Here is a 27,460-nt window from a genome sequence, read left to right on the forward strand (position 1 = left end):
ATGAAGTAAATTTTAAGCTAACTTTTTAGAACTAAAATGAGAGAAAACAGAAATCTGTAACACCAGCTATTTTATTGACTGGGAATTGGGGGCAGTGATGCAATCTACTGATTTGCAGAACCCGATTTTAGAAGTAGCATTGGTATTTTTTTCTGCTTTAAAGATTCTCAGTGTTAGAATGAAATTACAGGTGCTGGGGTCCTGAAGAATGGTAATGAAAATTCAAGGAAGAAATAACACCACAACTGCCCTGAGGATACGTTCCAGTTTTATTCTGCTGCCATAACATAGTCACACAGAAGAATTGAAGTGTAACAGATCATGCTCTGCATTCAAATATGTTTGATAACATTTAAACAAATCTGCTCAAATAAAACGTTCCCTAGTTCTTTATGTGCAGGGAATAAATTAAACACAAAAATAAAAACACATACATGCTTGGAATAAAATTTGACGTGAGCATTTGAAAAAGAAAACTGGGGGAACATTAAGAATGAAGCCTCAGAACCAGCCTGATGTTCTTATATATTTTAAATGAACATAAGGTAAAGTGGAACATACTTATTTTCATTTACTCCTCAAACTCAAGTGCAGCGCAACACCATTTAAGTGCCTTAGCACAAAAATAATATACAATAATTAATAGACAGTTATTGATAAATTCATCATTTCTTATGTTAATGCTATAAGAAGTGTGCAGCAGCTAAAGCCAAAGCTGATAGTATTCGTTCATGTCCTCCTCTATTCTCTAGAGCATCATTTATCTACCTGCCAAGTTCTAGATGGATTTAAAACCCCGAGAACAAATTATCAGGATGGAGGCACATGCCTGAAATAAGCATGTTCATGCAAACTTTTCAACTGTAGAAATGAAGCTGTGTTCATCTTTCTAGGCAGTTTTTTCTTGAATAAGTGATTTGTTATGAAGCTGACAAGTTTTGACCAAGGTCAGCAAAAGCAGCCATTGAATTGAATTAATGTTTTGAGCTCGTAGCATTAAGCTTGTTTAGAATCATAGGATCAGTAAGGCTGGAACAGATCACCAAGATCCCATCACCCGTGCCCACTTAACAGCATCCTTCTGTGCCACATCTACCCTTTTCTTGAACACTTCCAGGGATGGTGGTTCCACCACCTCATACATGCTAAGCTAGGAAAGAAACTTGGAACTCAAATACGTACAGCTCTCAATCTTTCCTGCTTAAGTGAGCCTGTAATGTGTGGAGTTAACAAAGTGCAAATAATTACCAAAAGCAAAATCTGATGTTTGATTATCTTCTATCAAAGGATTTTGTCTTGCTTCTTATAGCCTTTGAATTACAATTTAATATTTGGAAATACTTTTAAAACTGTACATACTAGCCTTTATGTAGAGAAAAAATTATGAACAGTTACACTTTTCCTATTAATCCGCATAATTCAGCTTTAAGAAGCAGAACAATATATATCTGAAAAACATTAGTTATATAAACATCTTCACCTTGTAAATTAGAGATTAAATAAAGATATTTAACAATATCATCGCTACTCTAAGAACAAATTATTAGCTATTTAAAAAGAATTGCATTTATTCAGTAGCATTTTTCTTAACGTTGCTTTTGTTGTTTCTAGTGATACAGCTTTATGGAAATAAGCACTGTTAAAAGCTAACAAAGCTTGCTGTGTCACTCTTACATGAAGAGATCAAAATATAACAAGAAGGGGGAAGAAGAAGAAGTGCTTACTATCCTTCCAGAAAACACGAGGCAGTAAAGTTACACGGAAGGTATGGCAGAAAGAACTAAAAGTTGGTTTTAATTTTTGTTTCCCACGAATACCATTTTAGTGGAACAGTATTACAACAGGTATCCTGATTGTGCCTGATTTCTACTGAAAAATACTTTGTCTTCCCCGTCTCGTGGAAAATCTCTTAGATAGATGCTTAGCCCTTACTGGATAACTCCCACAAGTTGTTTTTAATAATACTTTAATAATAAAAGGAAAAAAAAAAAAACTTCAAGTCAAAGTGCATGCTACCTTGTTTCAGCCCTTCATAAAGTGTTAATATTTTTCCTCATTCATCTTCACTTATTTTTGAAATATGAAAGCTGAATGAGCTGTTGGGAACTTACAGTTCTTTTCTTCCCCCGCACTGTGCACTCATAGCAATAGTTAGTTCCTCTACTCAGCCCAAATGAATTTGGAGTTTTGTTTTCAAAATAATCTTAGAAATAGAGTATTCTCAAGCTATCCTTTTTCGACATGATCAGAAGCACTAAGCAAATCTAAACTTACCCTAATGTAACAAGGATTTCTCTGAATTAAGTAACAGGGAAAACATTTCTAAGTTGTTTTTAAAGTAATGTAAAAGTTAATCTTTACTTTCAAGTTTTTATTAGCTACAATAATCTATGATTGCACTGTAAACTGTTCCAGCAGTCTGATTTAAAGGAACAAACTTGATATTCCAAAGCCTGGGTGGTGGAGGCTAAGAATATGAGAAATACTGTAGAAGAGATCGTTGATTGCAAGTAGAAACAGTGATAGCTGAGTGCCTTCCTACAGTAATTCTAGAGTTTGTCTGGGTTATTCAGGCTTTTGGGAGCAAGTTTGAACTCCTCTGAGCATAATCAACCTGAGAAGCACAGTTAGTGGAAAACTCCCATTCTCCCTTTACTAACTGCCAGCATTTTTAATGCTGTATGTTAACTTCATCTTACTTTAATATGACCTTCTGAAATGAAGATCTACAATATCATGACTTAAGCCACACACAGAAAAGGACTCGCAACAAAAGTTCCATTAGTTAAGCTGTGGCCAGAGACTCCAATGTCACTCTTGCTAGTGATATTTTAGATGAAAAAACAAAAAAATACGTATCATTAGGGCTTAAAAGGGGAAACAAAAAGAGTAGGAAAAGGAAGATGAAGATTTTATCTTCAGGTACCATATACTACTGAAGTACCACTTGGAGAAAAAAGGCAGCAGATAGGAAACTTGAAGATAGTTTTTTACCCACAGAAAACAAAACATATCTATAAGCACAAAAAAATTCATAATTAAAATGCTGCTATTTTGCTGGCTTCTCGAACCCCACTCAGGTAAGCTCCTGTAACGGTCTGAGGAAAGTGCCTGTTTGTGGCCTGTATTAAAAAAAAACAAACAAATTAATTGTTTTCTAGAGCTATTAAAACAAATATAAAATGAAAAGTTCACATCAGTTATTTTTTTACATGTGCCAACGTTTTAAAAGGCTATGGAAAACTTCGTTGAAAGAATTTTAGAGGAAAGATTGATGATTTTTCAGAATCTGCCAAGCAAGTCAACTAGCAACGTTAGTTGTTTGTTTTGCTGTAAGCACTTTAGAGAGACGTTGAAGTACTACTTCAAGGTAGAATGCACCCGTACCATCAGCACCATACATCTGGTATGCTACCCAGTAACAGAAAGATAATTTGACTAAAAATACAAGTGGGGAGTGTGTTCTTTTCATAGTCTGCTCTTACTGGTTATGCAGCTCACTCCCAACCTGAGATACATGGTGAACTTCCTATGCCCAACAATAGGAATAGAGAGAGCTCTGTGTCAAAATGAAGAAACATCAGCATATTTGTGTAACAACATACTTACATGCTACCTTTAAGTTAATAACTGCTGGCTAGCAAAAGACAGTCTTTCATAAATAGTTCCTCAGTAACCTTAAATCAACAGTAACAAAGATACTTACTTCACCAGCAAAAAAAATTGTTCCTTGGATGTCTTCAGCTATAATGTCATAAGCTTCACCGCTGCCTCCTGTTTTTACAAAACTATATGCCATCTGGAGCCAAGGGTCTTTGCTCCAGCGAGTAACAAAAAACTTCACTGGGTCAGGAACCTCCTGTATAATTAGAGTGAAACTTATAAGACACAAAGAAGAGCTCACATTTATGTAGCTTTCCACAATCCTTAGGGAGTATGCAGTGTTATTATACTACAGATTGGACCTATAGGTTGGATTAAATTCCTGAATTAAATCCCAGTTTTATTTATTAAGGCACTAAGCACTGAAGATAATTTGTTTGCTACAGTTGCCTGATGTTTGAAACATTACAGTTCCTCTGTTTTGAAGGCAACAAATGTGGATGTTGTATCAAACCTAGAAATACAAAGGTAAAAAAAATTCCCCTGTCACAATAATACATGATCTTGCAAACAGATAAAACACCAACATCAATGTAATTCAGCATGTTTGTGTGTGCAATGTAAGCTCCTTGCATCTTAGTAAGACATAATAGTTTGTGAATTCTAGTTTAAATCTCAAAATACAATTTCCATTTCACAAATGATTTTATTCCAAGAAATAAATTGACTTGTCTAAAATCAGAAACTGAACTGATTTGAAAGCCAGAGTTAGGGAGAAACAAAAAGAAAGTCTGTAATTGAGCTATGATTGTAGTACTGTGTATTTTTTGTCACATTGCAGTGTGTAAGTTCCACTCCATTCTACTAGAAAGAGCCTGAATAACTCTCTGAAGGCTCGCTTAGCTACAGCGGTGTCTTTCTTACCATTAAGGTGCTTGTGACAAGTAGATTGCCTCCTGCACAGCTTCTGGTATCAACAAATAGACAGTTCCATTCAGGTCCCCCTCAAAAAACTAATGTTCAAGCAAGCAAAACAATTCCTAGCCAAAGAGATACATGTGGCAAGTTGCAGATATCCCCAAAGGAGGTTTTGGTCTGGCCCTCAAAGCTACCTTGTCCTTGAAAATCCTGCAGTGCTGTCAAGAGATGGCTAAAAGTTCACAACTGTGTTAAACCATGGGGACAAAGACATGGGAATCGTCTTTCTAGACTAAAGCAGCACCAAACTGAAGACCTCTTTGCTTCCTGTATGTTCTGATGAGGTGAAAATAGCAGCTATGTGGACTTACATTGCCTGCAATTCTGGTAACTGTAAAGCTGTTACCAAAAGTATGTTTTCTAGGAAAAGAAAGGCTTTCAGATGCCAGAATTTTTCCAAGACCATTAGTCCCAACATCCATGAACATTAACACTGAGCATTCTTTGAGATGTAACTTACAAATAATTTAGCTGTAAAGTATTACAGAGTTTGTTAAGCAGAGTGAAAATAATGTTGTTCAGTGATAGCCATCTGCTTGCCCCACATTTGTCTGATTCTTCCATTAGCGTTTGTCCTGATAAGCTGGTATCTGGATGGGGTAAGCAAAGGAATTTTTACCTCTTGTTTCTTTACAGTCAGGATTTAGGACCCTTGACTGATCATATTACTTGTACCTTTACCATAAGGCATCTCTGAAAGGGCTGTTTCTTACTAGAAGAATAATTTTCCCCCTACACAGCATCCGAATTTGGTTTTTACCATAGCTCAAAAGAAGCTTTTCCTCAAACACACAGGAAAAGAAAAATAGTCAAAAATATCAAATGTTTTCCTGTACGTCAAGAAGTAACACAATCAGAAGCTTTATGTCTGTTGGCACGTTCATTCACATCTTTTAAGAGAAGAGGTTTTTCTTACCTGCTCCTTAAACAGCTCTCGAAGTACAGTCATACACTGTTGCAGTACTTGTTTGTCATCTAAATTCTTAATGGTTGTCACAGCATCTCCAGTGACCACTGACATTAAAATGCTTTGTTTGCCCTAGAAAACAAAATAATAGTATAGAATATCACTTCAAAATTTTCATTTTAATTACTAATTACTAATTTAAATTTTAATTGCTAAGACAAAGATATTTTTTAGCTACAGAATAATTTTTGTTCTAGACAAAATCAGCTCTGATTCATTAGAATAAAGGCTTCCTATTTTTCAGTGTTTAAGTTCCAGTTACTAACATCCTCTGCTATCTTGTTAACAGAAACTTGTATCAGTCCCTCTCACAACTCACAGAATTATCTGAAAACTCCCTGTATACCTATTGGAAGACTACACCCAAAAATTTGACCTTTGAGACAGACCTCTCAAACCCCCGTGCCAAAACTTCACATCAACTCTACTCCGGTTTCAAAAGATGGTAAAAGAGATGAGCTATTTAAATACTAGCTAGATATGTTTTGGATTGGAGCCAATGCTGAGTTCTTAGCAGCTGATTTTGGCCCAAGAAATGAAAGCTCAGTTCTCACGACGATTCCTTTCACTTCAGGAAACCTGCTGTGATTCAGTAGTTTCAAAGATTAAGCTGTAACCAGAGAATACTAGACAGATTCTCAAATCCTTTCACGAATTCTCCCTCTTTTATCTATACAATAAGTTCTTCTGTTAATAAACTTGATGGCTATCAGAGAATAGCTGTCAAGCAACTTAATAATTGTATGAGTGTTTCTGGAAAACATCGGCTTGCTGAATCTCATATAGAATGAGCTCATAAGAATTAAGGAGATGACAAGAAGGCTACATGGAAAGTCATATACAGGTATTGATATTTCAATGACATAGCACAATGTTGACAGGATAATTTCTTTTCACGGTAAGCCATGAAGGTCCAGAAGAACTTCTAGTCAGGTAGTAAGCAGCACTTGTTAAAGCACGAAGAAGTAGGTTAAATGTGTAGTGTGTCTGCTTGGAACTGCCAGGGAAGGGAAACAGAATGCCAATACATTGGTTTGAACTGGTTTTGAGACTGACCCTGCAGACCTCACATTCATGTAAAACCTAGTGCTCATCTTCTGCAGCTTCATAAAGTCACTTGGCCCAGTGCAAGCCAGTAAGTATTAATAAGCCAACATTGTCCTTTTTAGCTGGTTTAAGTAAGGAATTAGAAATCCTGAACTTGAACTGACAGACAGGCTTTTCCATCTTTGTTCATCTGTAGTCAGGTCTTAAATACTTGTTTTCAGAATAGCTTTGATACTAAAAGTATTAACATACTTATGTATTATTTTGTACCCAGACCTGGAAAAATATTCCCATTTACTACAAAGAAGTATAAATCAGCTTTTTCTTGATAAATAAAAGTGATTCCACTTCATTTAAAAGGAAAGGGGAAAAAAAAGTGGGGGGAAAGGGGGAGGAAGGAGGCTTACATTGTTCAGTAATTATTGCATTTAGATTCCAAACCAGAATTTCTGAAGGGCCAGCAGAAAATACAGATGGAGTATGTTACCTCTGGATCCATGTCATAGAAAACACTGAAGAGTCCACGTTGGCTGGAATTGGGTGGAACATGACCAAAAAAATCAGCACCTTGGATTTTACTATCCCAAAATCTATAAGGAAACTGCAATGCAATCTAGAAAGAGAGAGAGAGAGAGATGGAATCAAAGAATTTCATAGCACACCACAAAACTGATAACTGCTCATCTAATCATTTTTCCCTTTTCTACTCAATTTTCAACACAGTTTTCTGAGGGAGTTTCAAAAAATAATATGTAAGCTGAAGTCTCAGAAATTGAAAATACAGGGAATTAAATTCACCATGAAATTCACTATGAAAAATGCTCAAATTTGGCAGAGTTTTTACAAGCCTAATGCAGAACTCAGAAATTCCCTGTAACAGATGAGGATCAGTGAATCTTGCCTTTAAATTTCCACATTGTTATAGGATGGTTTTTGGCATTACTTTCATTACTGTTTTATTCTAAGCACAGATCTTACGAGGGATCTTTTCAGGAGCAGCTCTCTTTTTCCACTAGGAAGAGTTAAAGGATCTTACAAGCTGGTCAAATACGCAGCTTTTGGTATTCTTCCAAAATAGTTCATGTATTCCCTAGGTCAAAATAGACCAGGACTAAGGGTATTATGAGAACTTTGGATTATCTAAGATCAGTATGAAGGTTTGCTCAAAATCAGGCACAAAAAAGTTGAAGCTGTGATTCTGTAACAATTTCTTTAAAAACCACATTTGAGATGGGAATTCTAAGAAATACACGTGAGCTCTGCTGGCTTCAGTAATAATTTACATTGTGATGGTTGAAAAAGAAATGAATACAGTTATTTCCATTGAATTTCACTAATAGTAGAGAAGTAGAAAAAAGTAAGCAGCTCAGCAAAGTGTTTTTCTGCGCTTCCTTCCCCAGCCCCTTCTCCAAAAGCACAAATAGCAGGTACCTCACAGAAGATTTTGGATCCAAGTAAAACCAAATGTGTAAGCAAACCCGGAGAAATACTCCATAAAAGCAACAGGGCCAAAGCAGCGAATATTTCTACGAAAAGGAACTGAAATATAATCTGAATTTGCTTACCTTCTCAATGACTCCTGCTCCTAAGCTATTAATAGCTTTAATTTTTTTTTCTGACAGTGGAGGATTGAACTGGATGGCATTTTTCTGAAGAAGAGCCAGTGGAACCGTCACTAATACCTGAGAGAAATAATTACAGTCACAATTGCAGCAAAAGCTGAACGCTGCACTTAAGATTAATAGAATCCTCTAAGGTATCTTGGATTATTCATGTATAATACTCACCAGATACCTTAACATTAGTGTCTGATTTTACTGCACATTAATGAGGAGCACATTCATTACATTCAAGCAAGAACAGGTGTCTCAGTTGGCCTGGCTTTTAAGTTGCAAATTGTTGAATTGCTTGTGTGAGTGGCAAGCCACGTTGGTAATTTTAATATCTCTCATAAACTATAGTCAATCAGACCATCAAATTAACAAAAAATTCTTTTTGAAAGGGGAAAGGGTCTTTTTTTTCCTTCACAGATTCCCTCCCTTAAAAAATGGTTCAGTAACATTAGTGATGTCAATCCTCTTTTGATAAGAACAGGTATAATTTTTAAAGTGATACCTAAAACATAATTTTCCCAGTACAAAGCAAATGAAGATGTAGGAAGTAAGGGTGACTGAGAGATAAGAGGTTGTTGAGTCCTGCATCCCAAAGGAAAACATTTCAGAGGGCAGATTTACATGTAAAAAAGGGGTAGAGCTGAGTAGGGAAGGGAACCAAGCAAACCATCACTGCAGAGACCAGATAAAAATCTCTGTGCTTCATATTTTTAGTTCTATTTTTATAGTCCTTAGTTCTTTAAATCAGGTAGTATTCAGAACTCCAGCATGTTCAATGAAAAATAGATTCCAGAACACCCAAATACAGATCATTGGAATGTATGAGTTTTCTTACAAATGTGAGAAATTGGACTAAATAGTCTTCTGTGAAAGGGCAAAAAACAAATAAACTAAAAAAAGGTACATGGGCTGTGGAAAATACTGTTGTTGTGTACTCCAAAATCCATAAACTTAAAGCATACTGGGTACCTTTTGTGTTCTCCACACAGTTCCATCTGCAGTAGTGACCTGTACTTCTTCACCAGAATAGTCAATACTCTGTACCTATTGAAATACAAATTTGTGTAATAGTTTAGACTGCACACCTAGGATGCAGAAATACAGCTGTGTTTTCAGTACCACAGATTTAATATAAGTAGAATTACTCGATGCTAATGGCAACATCAACAATTTAATTTCTGATCAGTCAGAAGGTTAACAAGAGAAATTCTGAACTTGTCCCCTCTTTTCTTAGAGATAAGTTGGAATAATTGCAGCTCCACGTTTGCCTGGTCAAAAAAAGCCCCATATACATGATTGGGTATGTCAAAATAAAGCAAGACAGGCATTGCATCAATATTTTCCAGACTTACTGGGAAATTTAACCGGATGTCCAGCCCTTCAGCCAACTTATCAATGATAGTGGAATATCCCACAGTTAGAAGAGTGTGATCTCCAGCAAACTGAGCAAAAAACTCATTATGGTCCCATGAGCGTGCAGATACCTGTGGACAGAACATAACCTAGCTGTCTCTACTGGTAAGGTGACATGGGTTCTAACAAAAGTCCTGTAAGTTAAAAACCACCCTAATTCCTTCCACAACTTTGGCAAAAGAAAAAAGAAAAAAAAGTACATGAAAACATATGCCATTGTAACAAAACTAAACTGCTTATTTTCCCAAGGCCCCTAACTGGCTTATAATTGCTGGATTAAGTCATAATACGGCTTTGTGTCCAGCAAGTAGTTTTTAGCTCTGCTTGGGATAGGAAAAAAAAAGATAAGTTGTACCAAAAAATGAGGTGAATTGCAGTGTACTTACTTCAGTTTTCTCTCTAGCAAAAAAAGTCAGATTTTATGGCCCTAAGACTTGGAATAAAAATGAACTGTTTCCCATTGTGAAGGGGAAAAGGAGATATTAAAAAAAAAAAAAACTACAATAGAATTTGTCTCTATCTTCACAGGTTCTTCCATGATTGTTTTCACTGACATTCTCTCCCCAGCAGACTCACAGTACAATAGTAATATTTGCACTTGGCAGTCACCTCCTGGCAGTGAAGCAATTCTCAAACTGTTATTGAAATGACAATTCCTATCACTGCAGTTGCATTCAAACCATATCATATCGTCAACAGAATACCTAGGAGTGGCAAACTGGGGCCCACCGTCACGGTGTTGGAACATTTTAGAAGTTAAATGCTTTTATTCTCGAGATACCTAGCAAGGTAGAGAAGTGCCTCAGTTTTTTTAAATACATCTGAGAAGCAAAAGTCACACAACAACAACTGAGAAGGAGTAACTCTCTGTGAATCCTACCACCCAGAATCTCAGCAAAATGCACTATTCCACTGCAGCTTCTGAAAGTAAAGAGGATTTCACTGCAAGTGTGTCCTGAACTCCCATTAGATTACCTAAAGAGGTGCTGGAATTTATGTCACAATGCTTTTGAAGAACAAGTTAGGGATATAGGAGTAACTTAGGGACAGCTGATTGAGGCCACCTGGGGGATCAGAAGGCTTCTCCATGTCACTTGCAACACTGTTTTCCACAGAGCTCAACCATGTCAAAACACAGCTGTCAAAACTCACCTGAGAGAGATTGGTGCCACAGGCATACTCCAAATTACTGAGATGGAACTGCAGTACTTTTCTTCCAGCTCACTGAACTGGATACCCGACTCCCGAATAAAGGCTTTATAGATCTCTTGTATTTTCTCTGTGAAAGAACGTGTTTCAAATAAGGATATATCACAGTTCATTGGAAGTTCTACTGCATTTCAGTATTCTCTTCTCTAGATCTCAAGATTTTCAGGCTTGTTTGTACTCAGATGTTTTTCTTCTCATAGAAAAACCACAAGATCTTTCTGATGATAAAATATAACTTTGTTGCTTAAACATAGGTTTATGTAAAATATTTTTTTTTCTTCGAAAAGAAAATGTACATAGCTTCTGGAAGATATTAAAAGAATTATTAAAAAAATACTAAGCTCAACAGCATAGTTGGGATAATCAGTTGGGACAGGAGAGACATTAATTGCTTCACTGACATTAATATACAGTTCAAGATATTTCAGGGGGAAAAAAATCAACACTTTAGGATAACAGAATTCTTGCAAATAAATCCTGTTTAATTTTTTTTCATTCTTTTTTTTTAAACAAAACAAAAAGAGATGAGGAATCTGATCCAGAGTTCACTGAAGAGCACAAAGCTATTACTTTTGTCTTATTCATCCCACACTGTAAAGATTTGGGACACACCTATTTCTGAGCAAGTCTGTTTGTTGTTGAATGTGCTTGCATGCTGTAAGTGGGATTACCAGCAGGGATGGGACCATTCTTGCTGTTGAAGGACTTTGATCAGGCTGTTTTTTAAACTGCTTAGTTATAAAGAATAGGAGTTACAGCTCACTGCCACCTGCTTCAGCAAGGAGCAAGTCAAGTATTTTGAACTACAACTGCAACTAGTTATACTGCAAAAAGCTACACTATTAAAACAAGATACTACACTGAAAGTAACATAGTATTTATAAAAGCCTTCAAATTCATCCTCCTTAGAAGTTACAAAGGACTTTTTGGTCTGTGAGTATACAAGTAGTCAATTGTCCTCAATAGGGCTAGGTTATCACTGCTGTATTAAACGTTAGGTGTGCAGCCATATATAGACACAAAAACGTCTGATGTAAAAGGCATTTTAATATAAAATTCTAAATTCTGACAGTTACGAGCACAGCCAACATATTCACTTTTAAATACATCTCCCACTTACCACCAAGAGGAACATCTTGATGTTGGGTTTTATCTTTTCTCCACTCAGAGACAACATCTAGGATGGCATTGAAATGAAAGTCCATACGTTTATCAATAGTGGGATCTGTTATCCTTCCACCTTCCTGGATCAAGTCACATTTCTCCCCCAGTTTGTGCATTTTAATGCCAAGCTTAAGAAGAAGACATTTTATTGCTTTATAAGTATGGAAAAACTACAGTGCCTAGCAGCTCAAGGTTATTTAAAGAAAGGTGAATCCCTCAGATTTAAATGATGTCAATGAAAAACATCCATGGTCTTAAATAATAAGTCATATTAACTCAGACTCTTGTGCTCTGGAATATCAATAGCCCTTCCATCTCTTAGTTGTCCACAAACTGTTTTTCCCCACTCTTCTGTTATTTTCTGTATCGGAGATTCCTTGAAACCTCATCTCCAACTTTCCTGTCAAGGCATGGGTAGCACAGAGATGTGTCTGGTATCAAACCTAATGAACGAGTTTCTTTCATTTTTCCTTCACTTTATTTTCTAATTGCCACTGAAATCAGTTCTTTTCAACAACTTTCTGATGCCTGATGGCCTAACAGTTCCCTGCAGTTCAGGCATCGACAGGATGCATCTTGCCAGTTGCTGCCAGCTTCTTTATCAAGCAAGCAATGAAAGAAATGGTTTTGAATCAAACCTAGTGTCTTTCTCTGCTTATCCAACTCATAGCAAAGAATTCATTATATTCTACACAGTCAGTCTGGAGATTCTCCCTAGGGCCTTGTTACTTAAGTGCACTCCAGTGTTTTTCACATATCCTTGCATATCTCTAGGATGTTGCTCCCCACTGCAGATCTCAAGACAGAGCTGTACTTTGCATGAAATATGACATCTATTAACCACATAAGGCAAGCACCCAACATGTATTCAAAAGCCACTACTCTTCTCCTCATAACTGAAGTGTTTTTTAAAAAATAATAAACCCCATCATTTTTATTCTTCATGACACTATAGAACATTAAACAGTTAAAACAGCGTGGGCTGGATTTACATGCCTCTCTGAATAAACTCCATATTCAAGTTCCACTGGGGGAAATTCTGCTTCCTGCCCAAAAGAATCAAGCTGTGTTTTGTTTGCAAAAGTATCTGTTAAACATATTAAGTGTTACTTGTTCAAAATCAAACTAGAAATGCAGAGGCCAAGCAAAGGCAAGTCTATAACCAAGCTGTGTATTACAACAGCACAGCAATAGCCTACCACAGTGATGTGTTTCTCAGCTCTAAAGTTTTGTCTGTACTAGAATCAGCAGTCTGCCAGGTGCCTCTTATATTTTTATATCTCTAGAAAAGGGCAAAAAAAAGGAGTTTCTTCCAATTTTGAAGTGAAGCTGTCTTGTTTTTCTTTACATAATGTGCCTGAAACCATTCTGCAGCTCTTCTCTGTCCCTGTCTGTCACCAAAGATAGGACAGCAGCGCAGAGTTACTCAAAACGCAGAACAGTGTTTTAATCATGCTGTGAAAAGAGACTCCCACCCTTACCCACCCACCCACGCCCAGCTTCTAACAACAGTTCTGTAATGATAATGCATGACCACAGCAGAGAACCCACTTGCTCACACATTAGTGCCATTGGGTTGTTGACACATCCGTTGACGATTTGTGCACCTCTCCCAACAGTGACGCCTGGGAACGTCTTATCGTCCCACACTCGGCCACCAATTCTGTCTTTAGCTTCTAAGACAATGACCTACGACACAGAGCAGTTCAGTAAATGGTGAGAAGTGGCCAATTCCAGAGCAAAGGGGAAAACAAAACAAAAACAGAAGCAAACCAACAAAGCTAACAATCTTAATGCCTTATTTTCATTTCTTGATACAGGTTATTTATACATTTAAATTGTTATTTAAAGGTTACCCTTTGGGATATGTACGCATGTACAACAACTTCCTGGTGTAGGGAACCTGCTTTGGCAGGGGGGTTGGTCTCGATGATCTCTAGAGGTCCCTTCAAACCCCTACAATTCTGTGATTCTGTGATTCTGTGAACTGATACTTCAAGAAACAATCCCAGTGGAAAATCTCAAAATATTTTTAAAAACACTAAAGACATGCTGGAAATCTCAGAATTAGAGTTCAAGGCATGCTGCACACAATGATCTGTGTGCAACATCCACCTAGGGACATCTATAATCCTTTTGGAGAAGTTTATTTCAAGGGTATTCCAAGAATAGCTCATTTGCATGTTTATGTCATTCATACATACTTCTTTCAGCATCCAGACTCAGGATGCTGGACTGGATAGATACTTTGTCTAACTAAATATATTTATTCTTATTTGCTTCTATCTAAATTCTTTTTAGACAAACGCTCTCCAAAACAGCAGAAAGCAATAGGAAAAAAACATGTACTTGTATTTAAAAACTTGACAAGATATTTCATATATTAAAAAAATTGTCCTGCTAGTCAGTAATTCCATATTTTACTGCTGGAGAGCTTCCATTGACGGACAATGAGGCTGCACTACAATTTGCTATTCAGCAGAAAAAGAAAGAGTTTATGGAGCAATAGGAGCTAGGGTTTCACTTATTAAAAAAAAAAAAAGGAAAGCAACATGCCCATTCATTTCCTTAAACATCAGCCCTGCAAACATTTAATTTGTAAAGAATACTGCTATTCTCTGATGTGTAAAGTTCTGTTAATGTATTGGGATCATACTGATAATAGTAAATGGAGGGGAAGGGAAATACGTGTGATTTGCCTGTTTAATAAACAAGTAGGTATACTAAAGTGAAAAACAGAAAATTCATTTAAACAGCAATTGCCAGCTACAATTGCATTATTTATACACAAATATCCCTGTCTTCCCTACTCAAATCTGCGTACAATATGCACTACTTGCCTTGTTAAGATTTAGATGAAGATAAATTCTGTCTTTAACAGAAAATTTACTCAATAAAACCCCCAATTTTGCCAGTTAATTGCGATGCTCCGTTCTTAGATGTTTCTAAGAACTATTTCTTTATTTTGAGGAAGAACACTTCCAAAGCAGAGAAAATCTGTTTTTTCAAGTAACGTACTCTGAAGTTTCTTACCTTAATTCCAAAGTTGTGTAGCTGTCGGGCTGCTGCTAATCCTGCTGCACCAGCCCCAACAATAATGACAGATTTCTATAAAATAATGTTCAAATACATAGAAGTGGTTAAAAACTAAAACATAAATGATAGCTGCAAACTTATTCTTCTTGCTAAGTACCCTTAGATTTCAGAAATGCAATTTTAGTTGCAGATGTCACAATTTCTTTTAACAGGAACAGTTCTCAGACAAATAACACACTTAACTTGTAACAATTCCAATCACAAATTGGGGCGATCAATAAAAACTTTTTTATAAACTGAGAACGCATGCAAATACACTCTCCACACAGAAATCAACTTTTTCTAGGGGGTTTCTATTACAGAATGCATTCATTATATAAATTTCTGCATTCTGTCATGAAAATTGCTTGTCATAAATATATACCCTTTAATCATGTCTCTTGCAAACCAGAACTTAATGTGAGTTTTCTCACCTATGGAAGCAGAGGTGTATTCCAGGATTAAGGCACAAGAAGAACCTAAGCATACTGCATGTTTTTCCCCCACGGTTCCCACCCATCTGAAAAGCGTAAAGAAAGTTCAAATCCAATGGGTTGGATTCCACACATATATGTGGGAATACAAACCTGGTTTGCCTGGCTGGCAAAACTCTCATCTCTGCTGTTTCTGTGAGCATTACAGGTAGATGAGGTTAGGATGGATATCAGAATAATTAGGCTGGATATCAAGATAGTTAGGTTGGATATCAGGGAAAACTTCTTTACAGAAAAGGTTGTTGAGCACTGCAACAGGCTGCCCAGGGAGGTGGTTGAGTCACCATCCCTGGATGTGTTTAACAACCATCTGGATGCGGTGCTCAAGGACATGATTTAGCAGAGGGTTGTTACAGTTAGGGTAGTCTGGTTAGGTTGTGGTTGGACTCGATCTTGAAGGTCTTTCCAACCTGAGCAGTTCTATGATTCTATGAGGACCATGTGAAATACGTTTGCTTTTAGAAGTAATTCCGACACAACTTATTGGAGTTAGAGCTAACGAGCAAAAAAAAAAAAATTTCCATGTCATTTTATAGTACTGATAACACAGGGATTGTTACAGCTACTTACGTTGTGGTATTCTTTAGGAAGAAGATACTGGTCAGTACTGACTGATAAAATCCCTGTATTAATTAGCCCTTTCCTTGTCATAAAGTAGAGTATCCTTGCCATTTCCTGTACACAGCGAATACGCACAAGCCCTCGAACAATTATATGATGGATACATTTTTGAGGGGTAAGAGCCTCCTGTAGCAGAGAAAAAAGGGGGAAAAAAAGCAGTATTGGTAGTTCAATATCCGATACTTTCACATGTTTGCAACATATTTGCATTGTGAACCACATGATAAAGGTTAATTGTGAATCACAGAGGTGCCTGAGAGTATTTTAAGAGCAATTTTTATAGAAGTTTCTTGCCAGTCACCCTTACAGAGTAAGGTAATAATTTCTCTCTTCTAATTTTCCTTTAAATAAACAGCTAAATGAACTTGGAATAAAAGCATAAGTGTAGAAGATATCCTTGCAAACTCCATGGTATGCTGCATGAGCACAAGAATGGTACTGAAATCCATCCCTGACTGCAGGTGGCAGTGCTCATGGTTACATTCTATTAAAATTCATTTTAAAACTGCATTCAGAATAAAAGCTAGATGAATATCCGAAATCTTCACAATTATAATGCAGATATCGGGGTCTGAAAGCTTCAGTATGTGAAATTCTAGTTGACTCTTGATTTCGTTTATATTAAATATGAATAGAAGCAATTTCATTGAAGGGTAGCATTGCAGAATAAACGAAAGGAGAAAGACGATCATTTCCTTGTCCAACATTCATATGAGAAAAAAAATACTGTCAAGCACACACAAACAACTGTTTAGAAACATCCAAACATCACTTTTGACAATAAATAGCTGAGCAGATTTAGTGAATGTTTAATGCTTTTAAAACTTCAACATTTTATCATAAGAGAAGGTCCTAGGCTAAAGGTGAGGTGGAAATCTAATCTTGGAAAGAATTTTCAAAAGGATAGAAACAATTTTTTCTGGTTCATAAGGCCCTATATAGAAATAGAGTCCAATTCCTTTGCCTCCTCCCGCTTAAAACCTCCTCATCCCATAACAGCAGTTATTTGCAAACAAACAAGTTAAATTTTAGCAGTTACCTTGCAGTTTGTGTACCACAGAGCCAAAATCAGGTTTCTCAAGGCCAAATACATGGTAGGATCTCGTGAATATTCTGGGAACTCATAGAGCTCATCCAGTTCCATGACATCTGGCCTTACACAAAGTGCTTTCCCACATTCATTGGGCTGGTAAAAAGGTTGGAAATATTTGTTCATTCCTGCAACTGAACAAAGACACACACACACAAAAGAAATAGTCATATTCTGTTTTATCTACTTATCCTTTTCCCTTTAAGACAATTCATTGACCTGGCACAGATAAAGAAGCCAGGAAGCATCCCAACCACTAGCCACTTTTAGAATGATCTCATTTAATATGGCTTTCCCTTTTTCTACACTCCAGGCTGTGTAGTACAATTATTGTTGCACTACCCAATGTGCCTTGGGCCTATCAGAGTTTGAGTTTTGTCAGAGAAGCAGCGCATGCCCTCAGATGCCATGACTGGTCGAACATGGAACAGGATTTAAATTCAAGTCTAAAGCCTAGCACTGCTGTACAGGCTCATGGAGTCCTCTAACTGCTTTCATTTTCAGCTCCCAGCTCCACCCAGAGCGAGCACTGAATAAAAGTAATCTTCTTCCACATGCAGCACTAGCAGCTCTGTATAATGAAGTTGGTTTCCTGTTTATAAAGCAGGTAAATATCTGCTGAATAGATGAGCGGATTTATTCTCACCACCTAAGGAGAACAAAGCCTGCTAGGATAACACAAAAGCAGAACTTCCCTTTAAGAACTCTCTCTGAGCCAGTACTGAGGTATTGAGCCATCAATAAGGATGATATGGGAATCCTGAATTACCTTCTTTCATACTGAACCTATTTTGCAGATCTCACTCCCAGATTGTCAGTCTCAGAGCTACTGTTAGCACAAAGTAACCTAAACAAAATCCATGTGCCGTAAGAAATCTAATCCTTTTCTGCAAAGCCTCAAAGATCCTCAGCATCAAAACTAGCAGAATTAAATGTTGTTATTGCAAACCTTGATTTCCTTAAGAAAACAAATGATCTTTCAGTACCGGAATGTTAACTTCCCATTTCTGTTACCAAATGGCAGGTAGTAATCAAAAAGCCTATGAGGTCTGTGCTTACACCTTAAAGAAATGCATTACCTTTATCTTACAAATGAGTAAATTACAACAAAGAAGTAGAGAGGCAGTCGCACAGAGGGTGTGTATTAGTGCTGAGAACAGAACTGGTGTTTCTGAGTCAGGAGCGTTGTGTGCCTTATAACCTCAGTTATAAGACAACAGTCATCACACCTATTTAAGGAACAGAGCCCTGCAGATGGCCCTTACCAGTCAAATTAGGCACGCTCTTTAAGTGCTCTAACTTCACAAGGTTGGATTCACCAGGTAAACGATTAGTGCTGGTACAGGATGGACTCATGCCCACGCAGTCTGGATAATATGCAGCTAGAAAGGGAGCTGCCACACTGTCTTTCAGCAAAGGAGGGAGTATGAGCATGGAGTACCACCAATGGTCTGAAACTTCAGCCACTCTCTGGCCAAGCGGAGAAGTGAAGGAAAGAGGGGAGAAGAGAACACGTCAGTACTTTGAAAACGTTGTGAAATGAACCAATTCCCCCCTCCCTCCAGAACTGACACCAAAAAGCGCTACAAGTACCAATCTCAGATTTGCAAGTCATAAGGACATTTTCTCTCCCTCTTTCCCCGTCCTCAGCCTGACACAGAAAACTAGCAGTATTAACCTCAGAAACTGAAATTTCATGAAGTCCACACCTATGTGGAAAACAAACAGATGAGACATGCCACGACAGTGCACCTATGCCTTACCAGGCCCTCGATAAAACATTTACAGTTGCTCGTGCAACAAGAAATCTCAACTTAGAAGTCTAAACTAACTGACTGATCTAATATAAATTCTGCTATCCCCATCAAAGACCTTCTAAAACCCTAAGAAATGCTACTGATTCAGCCTTGTTTTACAAAGCAAACATGCATTAAGGAAACAAAACGACCAAGCTTCCACAGCAGTCAACAATTATTATGAACGTTTCCTGGGACAGAGGTACCTCAGGTACACTTGCCAACACTGGCTTATCGTATCATACTCAATCTGAAATGTGAGGTTACATGATCATAAAACGATTGCAACACCAACATGCATCACGTATCATTCATATTAGGAGGTAGAGGAGAGAGAAAACATGTTTTGGCTTTGCTATACACTTTCCAGAAAGAGGAGACAAGCTTAACTGAAGATGGAAACCACCTGGAAGAGAGGGAAATTTGGGGATGGGGATTTTTATTTGAAAACTGGCAGCTGAATGCTGGTTTGCCTGATCAAAAATGAGAATTAGGAGTGAACCTTGTATCACTGGCCACAACTCAAAGACACCAAGAACCACCTGAAATCTAACTGGTATAGTCAGGGTAGAGAGGAAAAAAGATGAGAATGTAGAAGGTCCTAGGCTCTGCTGCAAATAGTGTCCTTTGCAAAATGCATAAATACTGCTACAGTTGGCCAAAAGACCAAGAAAAGGAAAGACGTATGCCATGCTTTGGGGTTGTTTTTGTATTCTGAACAAATGAGGAGGAACAGCTGCTACTCACCAAGTCCTCAGGCATGGAACATTGGTCTGAGCCCTCCGCCTGAAAGAAAAGTCAATTGAATCAGAGCTATTCTTACACTCTACAACAAAAATTAAATATAAAACAAAGCAATTTGGCTATGGCATGTTTCCTTAAAGCGAATAATGCATTCATGTTAGCTTTCTGTAGCACGGACATTTGTATTAGTAAAAGTAAATAACAGAGAAACATGTAGTTAAAAACACAACACACCAAAAAAACACGAAATATACCAGAAAATGTTTCTCATTTGTTGAATTAAATAGCCTCTCTTGATCAGACATTAGAATATGTGTCTTATTCCACAAAATGGAGTGGAACACTAAAACAAATCAGAAGGGAAAAAAAAAAATCTAGGAAGATTCTACATTTTTCAGAGAGACTCTTCCAGTCCAGACTATAAAACCAAAATTCCTTAATTTATTTCAAAAGTATCACAAAGTTCCAAGATCAAATGTTATGTTTTTTACAAAAAAGATTCTGCGGAATTAAAAGACTCTTTTTCAAGAGTTATCTTCATACCAAAGCTGAAAATTTCCCATGATAAAACTTGCTAGAAGTTACCAAAAGCTCACTGAACTTTTCAAACATTTTCCTCAATAATGAGTACGGCTTGACAAACTAAAACAAATATTGTGATGCATGTCTATTTTGTATATTCTGATAATCTTTTCATAGCTTCAGAATGAGTGATTTTATAATTGACTACAGACAGAAAGTATTTCAAATTCTTCTTTCTTGATATTTTCACTCAGGATACAGAAAAGGCCAAACAGCTTGTAGGCCTTTCACTGTGCAACTCCACAGGCCATCAGGCAACTGTTTTTAAATTAGAAACACTAAGCAGCAAAGTAAGAAGTAAATAATATCTGCAAACAAGAAAAATCTACTTGTTACTAGTTTCCATATGAGCAAAAGTCTTCTGTGTTACCTTGGTGGAATTGTTTAGTTTCATACCACATCTGTAGGTTTTTGCTATTTGCGGTGTCAGCTGGATTTCCTTTGTCAGCTGACGCCATTTACCACACTCTGGCTTTGTACACTGCACCTACAAGTCAAAAAACAAACATGTTTTTACTTGTTACTGACTGATCATAGATAAGGTTAATGAAGCCTCGATAACCAACTGAAAGAAAGCAGATGCTAAGAAATTCTTAAGTGCAGTTGTTAAATTCATTCTCATATAACATTCAGATGTAAGACACTTTGTATGCTAAGTCTTGCACTGATTTCCTAAAAGACTGAATTTCATTGCAGAACCTAATCCAAAATTGATCCAACAGCCATTACTACTTCAGTGGCTTTTGTAAGCATTGCTGCGAAAAGTATATCACGCACTACTTCAGTAGACTTCATTGTGGCCTTCCCGTATTTGAAAGGAGTGTATGAAGAGGAAGGAGAACAACTGTTTACAAGGATGGATAGTGATAGGATTAGAGGGAATGGTTTTAAACTGGGACAGGGGAGGTTTAGGTTAGATATTAGAAGGAGGTTTTTCACTCAGAGGGTGGTGAGGCACTGGAACAGGTTGCCCAAGGAGGCTGTGGATGCCCCATCCCTGGAGGCATTCAAGGCCAGGCTGGATGTGGCTCTGGGCAGCCTGGTCTGCTGGTTGGTGACCCTGCACATAGCAGGGGGGTTGAAATTCTATGATACGTTTTTTTCAAACTTTATTCCATTTCCATCTCTCCTTCTCTTCTACTCCCTTCAGTGTGGAAATACAAAAATCAATGTTTTGCAAGTCTTTTACACTCCAAGTTCGCTATAGCTGGTATGTCCCATTTTCCCCACTAAGTCTTACTCTATCTGAATATTATACATCTTAGCTGCTACTTCAACAAAAAGCAATAGAAAGTTGTTCTCTGTGAGATTTGGAGGAGGTGTCTGACAATGGAGAAACTGATCAGAATTGTTATTTTGAGCTTTTCTCTAGCCCCTGTAAAAACTCAGCTGACCTGCTGCCTGATCATACAATATCAGAAAGTTTTTAGTTCAAGAAAGGAGAAGATGGAAAAGACAGGGCAGGGGAGTTAATTTAAACATCTGTTCAAAACTGTATACCTTCACAAATTAACATCACATTGAAATACACCATATTCCACAAATCACTGTCCACCTTACCCAATAAGGGAGCTGTTGATCAGCCATGAAGGCTTTTGGGCTGGGCTCACTTTTCCCATTACTTGTCCAAATCCTTTTCCAGGCAGTGTATTTCTCATAACCATCTTTATGACTAAAAAGAAAGAGAAAAAAAGGCAAGTGGTTAGGAAACTGAATGATCTAGTTCATTTTAAGCAACAGTGGTTATTCTAAAATTAAACCTTTTATGTAAGGACAGAGAAATAAGGCTAAAGAGAGTCCTATATTTTTCCTATTAAAAACAAAGCAAGTTGTGGTATTTATGATAGCAATAAAGAGCATCCTGGCCACTATATCCTCTTGGTAACGGGCATACTTCCCAGAAGTTAAAATGGGGACTGAGTTACAGGTGCTGCTGAGTTCATAAGCACTCAGAAATCTTAGCAGAGACTAAGTTCCCACAAAAACAGAAAGGAGCCCAGAGCTGAAAGCACTCCCTGACCCTGACCTGAGTCTTCACAGTCAATGAAATGAAAGCAAAACCTGCTTGCTGGCTTTGTTCTTATTCTGAGCTAAGTTCTCTCTCCTGAGCTCACATTATAAAGTGAATCTGCTATCTAAGGGAAAATGGATGCACTTGAAACTACTTAAATTTACTCACATCTTTTAAAATTCTCTGCTCTTGTTTTAAAAGAGAGGAAAGCTTTAGAATAACTGTACCTGTAGAACAGCCTAGGTAAAGTAACTGGTTTTGCTCACGCTACATGTTTATGCTGATGATTCGTCCATACAACACCTGCAGTTTTATCACCAATATCTAAGCATCACTTCAAATAAAGCAAGCACAGAGGATGAACCCTCGTATTATTCACAAGTATATGAGGTCTCTTCACTCGTATCACCGGTCAAATTTCAATAAATACTGAAAAGGCACAATCTGAATTGGCAAATCTACCTTCGGTAGTAGTGGTCAAAACATTCATTGCAGAAGTGCTCCCCACAGGAAAGATGATACCATCTAGATGTATACCCATTTTTTGCACATCTGAAATGCAGAAATACAGAAATAGCTTTATGGTACATTTCAAAAACCCTCTTAACAATAGCACGTTCTAGAATGTGAACCAAATATTCGGGACAAGCCAGCACATTATGTTATGTTCACGAAGGCTGTCTTGCACAAGGCACTGCAGTTATTCAAATAGCAATAACAAGAAGATCATCTCAATTGTCTCAGACACTTCCAGTTCCCAAACAAAGCAACACCAGATGCAAAGGAGGCAAAGTGTGCACAATAAGCAGTTTTGCAGTTGGCCTGGCTTCCAGCAGCCTCTCTCCAACAATGGTCCACTGAGCCTTCCTTTAGTACCCTTTAAGTAGACGCTTCCTGAACATAAAATCGAGTTGTTTTTTATGCCTATTGTGACACACAAAGCATTTTCCAAATGTGTAAGGCAAAGTCTCTCTCTGTAGGAGCTTATCATTTCTTTACCTTTTTTTCATTCTGTTCTGGGACTGGTGCAGCAGTGGGAGGGGGTCATCTTGATGAGTATTTTTCTTAAGCGAGTGATCAATGGATTCACAAATCATTACAAGATCCAGTCCCAGAACAGCTGACACAACTATATATGCAAATCTGAACACAAAACAAATGTTGCCTTTTTTTTTTTTTTTTTTTCGCATGACCAAGTTGGCTGCAATTTTATCCCAAAGAGGGAAAACCTTAAGGGAAACCTTACACATTCTGGACTTTTATTCTTTATTACTCTTGGAAATAAGTGCCTATTAGCAAAGGTTATATTCATTACGCAAAACAATCACTCTTCACTTAGAAAGCTCTCATTAAATTCAGTGAAATGACTCAAGATAAATGCATAAGGTAAAAAGCAGTGACCTAAGGTACTAATTGAAATAGACAGTGGTGAAATGATCTCATCTCCAATAAATAATGTTGAAAGTATGTATTCTAGTGGAAATATATAAATATATATATATATATATATGTGTGTGTGTGTGTGTGTGTACGTAAAATACAGAATCTATCACAACATTAAAATAATATTAAAAAAAAAAAAGATTACGCAACATCTGTTGTTCCAAAAATATATATATAACATCACTATAACTGATTTCTCAGGTACTCCTTTCCCCTAAAAGTCTCTTACACAACTGCTGAAAAACTTGGCTTTTCTGTGACAACATTTAACTCCAGCTAACAAAGAAGAATTCTCATAGGTAAGTAAATGAGGCATTGGAGTATTTTATATCATTGGAGAATAAATAAAATGAGGAAAGTTTGCCCAATTAACGAGAGAGGGAACAATGCCATATAATTACAGTCTGCCTACTGCATAATGAGGCCTGATATGTTTCTTTTTATAGATACTGAACACACAGTACTGACGAGGTGCATCTCCAGGGTCAGAATGCAAAAGGGCTGACATTAGCACACTGAAAGTCACAAACAACTTGAGAACAAGGAGTTCAAAGAAGTACGATTGTCTCCCAAGTCCTAAAATGTCGAGGCTCAGAGTCTCACCTCGGACTGCAAAACATTCCAACAACAAAGCGATCAAGAATTTCTGCAGTAGACGGCGGTTTCATTTTCCATCTTGAAAGCAAGTTTAGCTTCCTCAGGTTACACTCAGATGCTCTTGGTTTCACAGAAACAAGGCGTGTTCCAGAGGACACCATTAATAACATCAATAGGCTTATACTAAGCTGAAGACACACTCTATCAGAATTAGCAACTTGAGCGGTAGAACCTTAACCACAAACTGAACAACCTGTGACACTTTCCTGGCATCTTAAGACTGGTATTAGTGTCCTTCAGTTCTCCCTCTACACTTGAAAATGAAGGGATTTTTCAAAATGTGGTTAGAATTGCAAATAGCAAGCTTAGAAGACTCCATGAAAAAATGCAAATGAAAATAAACAAACCTTTCGGCTGCGCTGGCAAAGCAAACGGGACACGTTGCAGTGCATCCAGCTTTCTCACATTTCCTGTATTTCTTTTCTGATGCATCATCATCATCATCTGTTGCCTCGGCTGCTTTCTTCTTCACCTAATAAAGAATAGCTGAAATCTGACCAGAAACGACACAGATGTGTTTTCTAACAGAGGCATTCAGACAGTTGTGCATCTTGTGGCATGGCATTGAATAAAGGACACAAACTAAACTTTCTGAATCCACTGTGAAATTGCTGCAGCATGAAACAGCTGTTTAATTAGGTCATTTTTTCTATCTCTCCCCCCCAGAAAAACAAACAAACAAACAAACAAAAAACAGAACAGTAAGGATGGAAATATCATTTAAAGCTAAAAATGTCTTGCCTTAGCTTAACTTAGCTTAGCTTAACTGATACCATTGAAGAAATTATAAGCAAAGCCTCTGGTTTAAATAGTATTTTAAGCTCCGTCACATGCTAATGAGTCAAGCCTCAGGCGTTCTTTTTATTCCACCTTCAAAAATCTCTCCTTCACGTACTTACTGATGTTAATTAGCCGTGATCTTATCTGCACCTCAAACAAAATGTTAGGGTGGTTTGGAGGAATTTTTTGGACTCCAGATACAAAACTGTATACCAGATGCCTCTTATGGGCTTCAGAGATGCTGTGTATCACATTGGTTTGGGTCGTGCACAGCCTGGTTCAGCTGCACAGAAAGCTCTGGTCGTACTTTTAACACATCAAGAATTTTCAAGTCATACTGAGCATTTGTCTCTTCCGAATACTGTTGATAAAAAAGAAGCTTTGCCTACTTCTTCACAGAACTAATTGATTCTCCCTCTTCCTGCAAAAACGTCCTATCCCTGAAGTATCCACAGTGAAACACTTTCTTTATAAACGTTAACAGAAAACAGAAATACAAGAGTATCAAATTGTTATAAATACCTGTCTTCCAGAACTCCTCAGAGGAAGGCTGTCTGGAGACTGCTCCGAAGAACATGCCTTTTTCTTTGTTCGTACCCTTCCAGTTGACATTGTATTATTTGACCTGTAAAGAAAGAGGTTGAGAGAAGTTAAGAAAAAAAAAAAAATAATTGGTTGAATTTGCAGAGCTATCCAATCACTTGGACAGTACAGCCACACTTACACTGCCTCTCCTGTCAGAGTAACCTGGACAAGAATCTGTTCAGCCTACTTAGTAACTCAAGATGGAAATGAAGGTGGCATTATGGGGAAACGAACAACGATCTTATCTTAAACTAAATTCAGAGTTAAGATTAGATCTTTGAGTACATCTTGACAGACTGTTCCAGATCAGCATACCCTGGATTCCAGTAATCTGATTTGCATTACGTGATGATCTGGACTAGAATTAGGGTCAGCAAAGCGAGTAGACTTCAGTTCACAGTGCGAGCTCTGAAATCCAAGCCTTCACAATGCTCTTCTCATTGACAACTGATTTATAGGTAGCAAGAGAGCTGCGTGGTACAGCACTTTTATTCAGATGTTCACCACCAAGTCAAACACCAGTTCAAAACTGGGATTGTTTAGATTGGAGGAGACTCTGGGGAGACCTTATAGCACTACAGCTACCTGAAAGGAGGTTGTGGCTAAGTGAGGGTCAGCCTCTCCTACACAGCTGGTGAGAGGATGAGAGGTAACGGCCTCAAGCTGCACCACGGCACACAGGTTGGATGGGAGAAAGAGTGGTCAGGCACTGGAACGGGCTGCCCAGCGAGGTGGCCGAGTCACTGAACACCCTGGAGGTGTTCAGGAACCATTTAGATGTTGTACTGAGAGACGTGGTTTAGTGGGGAAGCATTGATGATATGTGGGTGGTTGGACTGAATGATTCTGGAGGTCTATTTCCAACCTTGGTAATTCTATGACTCACACACCCTCCTGTGAATGTGCATCAGAATTTGGGGTCTAAACAGCAGCAACTGCATTATGATGTTAGTTAACTGGGAGATCACAAATGTAACTCCTGAGCTGCTTCCGGAGAGAAGTTTTTCACCAGAAGGCAAATCCATGCTTGTATTTAACTACATCCCTGGGAACAGGAAGAAGGCCACAGTTCATCATGTAATCTGGAAAGCACGGAGTATGAGAAAGTACACTGCAGAAATGGGAAAGCATATGTAAAACATTATAATCAAAGGTATTCTTTTTGCAGGGATTAAAATACAAATAAAATAGCTTGCAGGAAGAATTAAATCTAAGTGCACTCCGCCACACGTAAAGGAAACAGACTACAGCACTGAATCATGAATGTTACCTTGGTGTAATAGGGATCAGATTGCAATTTTTTATCACTATTTTTAAGTATGTATTTGTACTTTATCTGGGATTTCTTTCTGTTGTTCCAGGCTGCGTCCTCCTCATTCCAACTGACAGCATGGAGTGCTAGCAGTGGCTTCGTTCACTAATTCTCCTAAGTAAAGGCAGCAGCAAGAGAGAACAAGCGTTGTTACAAAGTTTCTGCTCCCCAGGTAGGAGGAACTGATTTGAGTGCAGAAGGGGGAAAAAAAAGAAAATCACAGGATGTCCACATATGTGAGAAAGTAACTGAGTTCAGGAAGCCAACTCAAAAATT

The 27,460-nt window shown here is 37.7% G+C and overlaps 2 protein-coding genes across 2 annotated transcripts in view; one reads left to right on the forward strand and one right to left on the reverse strand.

The window, feature by feature from the left end:
- DEK (DEK proto-oncogene) overlaps nt 1-24,856 on the forward strand; it is a 44,269-nt gene extending 19,413 nt beyond the window's left edge. The window contains exon 10 of the mRNA XM_031552724.1: nt 24,297-24,856. Coding sequence (XP_031408584.1) covers nt 24,297-24,317 — 21 coding nt within the window. The 3' untranslated portion in view covers nt 24,318-24,856. The remainder of the gene's footprint in view (nt 1-24,296) is intronic.
- Nucleotides 252-27,460, reverse strand: KDM1B (lysine demethylase 1B). Its single transcript, XM_003204721.3, is given in 21 exon segments — nt 252-3,122; nt 3,707-3,859; nt 5,498-5,620; nt 7,083-7,208; nt 8,161-8,277; nt 9,178-9,252; nt 9,561-9,692; nt 10,774-10,829; nt 10,832-10,900; nt 11,951-12,122; nt 13,546-13,683; nt 15,028-15,102; nt 16,134-16,310; nt 17,224-17,408; nt 18,540-18,744; nt 19,818-19,856; nt 20,767-20,883; nt 21,957-22,068; nt 22,870-22,959; nt 24,855-24,979; nt 25,810-27,460. Coding segments are annotated over 21 exon segments (2,460 nt in total). The 5' UTR covers nt 25,900-27,460; the 3' UTR covers nt 252-3,038.

The sequence above is a fragment of the Meleagris gallopavo genome, chromosome 3, assembly GCF_000146605.3.
Source record: "Meleagris gallopavo isolate NT-WF06-2002-E0010 breed Aviagen turkey brand Nicholas breeding stock chromosome 3, Turkey_5.1, whole genome shotgun sequence".
Taxonomy (NCBI): domain Eukaryota; kingdom Metazoa; phylum Chordata; class Aves; order Galliformes; family Phasianidae; genus Meleagris; species Meleagris gallopavo.